This window comes from Cariama cristata, unplaced genomic scaffold (assembly GCF_000690535.1).
Source record: "Cariama cristata isolate BGI_N322 unplaced genomic scaffold, ASM69053v1 scaffold27266, whole genome shotgun sequence".
Taxonomy (NCBI): Eukaryota; Metazoa; Chordata; class Aves; order Cariamiformes; family Cariamidae; genus Cariama; species Cariama cristata.
Genome location: NW_009620814.1, coordinates 15,559 through 19,689, shown reverse-complemented (window position 1 = coordinate 19,689; position 4,131 = coordinate 15,559). Strand labels below are relative to the sequence as shown.

The following is a 4,131-nucleotide window of genomic DNA, read 5'->3' as shown; positions in this document are numbered from 1 at the left end:
CAAAACAAAACAAAACAAAACAAAAAATACTTCGACTTTCATACATGAACGTACCTTAAAACAAAACAAAGAAACCAAAAAAAATCCCCAAATCAAACCCATCCCACCCCAAAGATTCTGGAATGTATTTTGAAAACACACGATAGGCAAATTTCTACAGTTCATCCCCCCCACCTTTTTATAACTAGCACGGCACTCACTGTGTTTTTAGTATAAAAAAATGTCAACTTTCTATAAACATACAGCACATGACCAAATTTCCAACTAATGTACAAAGTGCGACCACGAGGGAAAGGTCAGAGAATAGCTATTTGCGCTAGCATGGGGCGTTTTTCATATTCCTCTAAGAACTCTATTTACAGCAGTGCCCGGGTGTTCACGGACTTTCTGGTGAAGGTAATGGACAAACAGGTTTCCACAGCGCTCCCTCTTTTTAATACTTTTTACTTTCGGGGTCCTGCACTCTGCGCTGAGCTCAGCTGAAGTTCTCCTCGGCAATACGCTTGCGGCGAGGACCAACGGTCCGCTGTTGAGGGATGCCTGGGAGACGTGTATGCGCACACGGGAGAGTAGGTAAGATAACGGCGGGGAGAAGAGAGCTGACAGGTCTTTGCGAGAGGGAGCAGCGGACAAGCAATTTTCATGACGCACTGAAACTTCCCTTCTAGTTTAGCAGGCAGCTAGGAATGCATTTGGTCAGAAATTTCAGTCTAAAGAACAAGGGATTGCAACTGTCTGGGGCAGATACGGGGCCAACAATCACCATCTACAAACTCTTCCAGTGGCAAGGAGGATGTAGATTTGAAGGTGCTCCCAGACGGGGTGATTGTCAGCATTTGGCCTCTTAAATACCATCAAATGCGGCACGCAAGAGACTCACGTGCTCTGCTGTTGTAGCAGTCGGCTCAGAACGATACCAAGACACAGGAGCAAATTCAAGGGGGTTCTTCAGTCGTTAAGCCCTACGCTTGTGCCTGTCACACAGACCCCCTTGCTCTCACCCTCGGTCCCCCGGTTCAGGTGTGGCTGAGAGTTACTGTTGTTGGGAATGACGTTTAAGCCAGGACTGGAATTCAAAAGGGATTTCTTCCTTAGGTCAGCTCCAAAGCATAAACAACATAAACCAGCATTCCGAGATCTCAAACTGGCACAAAGCAGGGAGAGTACCTCAGATAATGCGACCGCTCCAAGGCATTTTGGCTCTTCAGTCAACCTAAGGAAATCGGTACCTTTGGCCTCACCTATTCATCCAGCTGTAGGTGCTATATATTGCCCTGAGAAAGGATGCAAAGAATGCAAGCTTCAAGTGCTTCAAAAGCTTTGTGAAACAAGGAAAGTCTTTTGCAACTAGAGGGAAGCTTTATGTGTGATGCAGCTGGACAAGCAGAGGCTGAATTGGGATCTCTGGAGCATAAATGACAGCAATACAGCCTCTGGATGTAGATGTTGCCCCGCACACAGAGCTCCTCCACAGAAATATGCATGTAAGCATGTGAGAGGCCAAGTTGGTGTTTTAATATGCTTTTAGGAATGTAGAGCAGGCTCTGTCACAGCTGTAAAGCAAAGCTGATGAAAGCCATATGTGGCTCTGGTGGGATGCTGAGCGACGTAAAAGCACAACTCTGCTTTGGTCAGAACAGGTACTTGCCCACATGGCTCAAGAGAAAGCGGCTTGGTGGTTCATGATAAACAATGTCGGGGCAAGGCAGGGGATAGCTCCCCAGAAAAACGTTGTTTCAGCTGCAAAACCAAGATCAGATTATTTGAGAAGAATGGAAGAAGCAGCAGCAACCGAAAACAGCACAAGCGAAGTGTCTCATTTAACGACTTAAGAGCATATGCTTGACCAGAACTCATCCGACCACGTGGTCCCTCGTTATCACCAGCGGACAAAAGCAGACATTCATTATGCTAAAGTAGACATATAAAAGAGTAAGTGTATTATAAACCCTAACAGTCTGTAGATGAATTTAAGTACCGCCTGTTGCCATTGGACTTTACACATCAGCTACCGGATGGCACATATTCCGTGCATCAGGGTGGCTATCTCAGGGGCAGCTTTCCTTGCCCCCTCCAGGTCAAATTTCAGTGCGTTCTTGAAGCGAGCCCTCTCAACACAGGAAGGTGAGGGGAAAAAAGTCTATAATATTAGACATCTGCTTAAGAATCCTCAAGGATCATCACCACACGCAAAAGAGAAACTATTTAAAAACCCATGTGGGTCATGACTTAGCAATAACCTCTTATTGTTGGCTGCTTTTATCTAAGCAGTGTGATGAGCAGAATTGTGAGACGATACAAAAGCGAGAGCACTGGCTGCTACAGAAAAGTGGGGTGATAAATCCAGAGAACAAGATCGGGCTTAGAGAGAGAGAGGCTCCACCACCAAAATGAAAAGCAGAGGGAAGGGACTGAGAGATTGAGTTGTACAGAATAGTACATGAAATGAGAGCGGTGGGGGAAGAGCCGGGAGGATGGACAGGGACAAGCATTCCTCCTGGCAGCTGGAGGATAAAGAACGCCGTTGGTAAGGTAAATCTTTTCCTGCAGTACAAATAGGCGCAATGTTGCAGCTGAGTGCACCTTTCCTTCCTAGCTGCTGTTAGAAAGACTCTTTGGGTCATCTCCCCTCTGACTCCACGGCCACATCCACCCCTCAGTGAGAGGCAACTGTGGGAAAGCACCTTCAGAACAAGCACCATTTTCTTTCAGGTGGCCCTTTACTTGTAGAAGAACCTGGCTTTGCGTACTGAAGCCTCCAAGCAGGCAGCTAACAAACACCTCTGACTCTTCCCTCTCTTGTCTTTGTTCTTGTGGCCAGCTTCTCTCCCGCTGGGTGAAAGAAGGGCCACTGACAGTCCTCGCCCTTCTCGACTGGATGGGCAAAATCTCCGACGCGATCGGGTGTATCTGATGCCCTTCCTCTGTGCGTGCAAGGCCGGCGTTCACTCTTGCATCTCCTGCTGCTATCTGATACCCATGTCTTTTCAGTGATAATCAGGTCTAAATTGGTCCCTAAGAGGAAAAGTAAATGTTGCTCGTGCCTGTGCCCATAAAATCTCCAGTCCTCATGCAGCAATTTACATTTACACTTTCCAAAGGTCCCAGGCTGGACGGACTTACATCCTGCCCCTGCCTAGCAGCAACCTGGCCTGCTTCGGCCCTGCTTTGGGAAGCCATCAGTGAGAATGGAAGGTAGAGTGGGGTGGGGAAATTTGCTGTCACTTTAATATATGTTTTTCTGGTATTGTTTGTCTTTGTGTTTTTTCTTTTTTTGTTGTGTTTTTTTTTTTTTTAAACAAGTTCTTATATTTGGTCCATAGGTCTTCTGTGGTCCCGAATTATATCACCCTTAATGATCAGCTTGGTTATTCCTTCCTATACAACATTCACCAAATTTACAGCAATGGAAAGAAAAGGAAACAAAATGAAACATTTCTTTTTTTACAAAGAAAAAAAGATCAATTTGGCTTTGACTATGCCAACTACCTAGATCAATGGAAAGTCCTTAAGCGTGGGCAAAATGCCATGGCCAGGTAGGTTAGAGGGAGGGCATGAACTCGGGATTAATGAATGTACCCAACCCGATGTCTCTGGCCACAGGAGGAGTCAGGTCACAGAGGCCAGGCTTGCCTCTGAGAAGAGTGCTCTGGGAGGAGTGGGATACTTGGAGAGCCCTCCCTCTCTTTCCTGTCTCCTTCACAGCTCAAGTTGGTGCGAGGTGGAAGGGAATTGGGAAGGAGTAGGGTCCGGGTACAGGTAGATCCCTGGAAGGCTGGTGGTGTTTTCTCCAGTGGTACCAAGTTGCTGGAGTGGGCTGTTGGCACAGTCGGACTCTTCAGTAAGCTTGGCCTGTCTCTACTGGTAAGAGGCCCAGAACAGCTGAATGTTCTCCCAGCTTCATCCTACGCTGTGTAGACAGACTCACGTTCTTGGCCAAATAATCAACAGCGGCTGAAGAGGAGGGGAAAAAAAAAGGAGGGTGAGAAAACAGCACAACGTTAGCATTTAGTGGAAATGAGGCTTTCAGCATCAAAGGGTGTGTAACCAACAGACCCTGCAGACTGACTTTTACAAAGACAGGCCCAATGCAGTGGTGGTCACAGGCCCGTGGGTCCTGGGGCACTCCTA

At 47.0% G+C, this 4,131-nt stretch overlaps 1 protein-coding gene across 1 annotated transcript in view; it reads right to left on the bottom strand.

Annotated features, from left to right (window-relative positions):
- Window positions 1–3,448: 3,448 nt before the first annotated feature.
- LOC104162896 (paired box protein Pax-7-like) overlaps window positions 3,449–4,131 on the bottom strand; it is an 11,971-nt gene continuing 11,288 nt past the window's right edge. Inside the window, exon 3 of the mRNA XM_009701732.1 lies at window positions 3,449–3,954. Coding sequence (XP_009700034.1) covers window positions 3,839–3,954 — 116 coding nt within the window. The 3' untranslated portion in view covers window positions 3,449–3,838. The remainder of the gene's footprint in view (window positions 3,955–4,131) is intronic.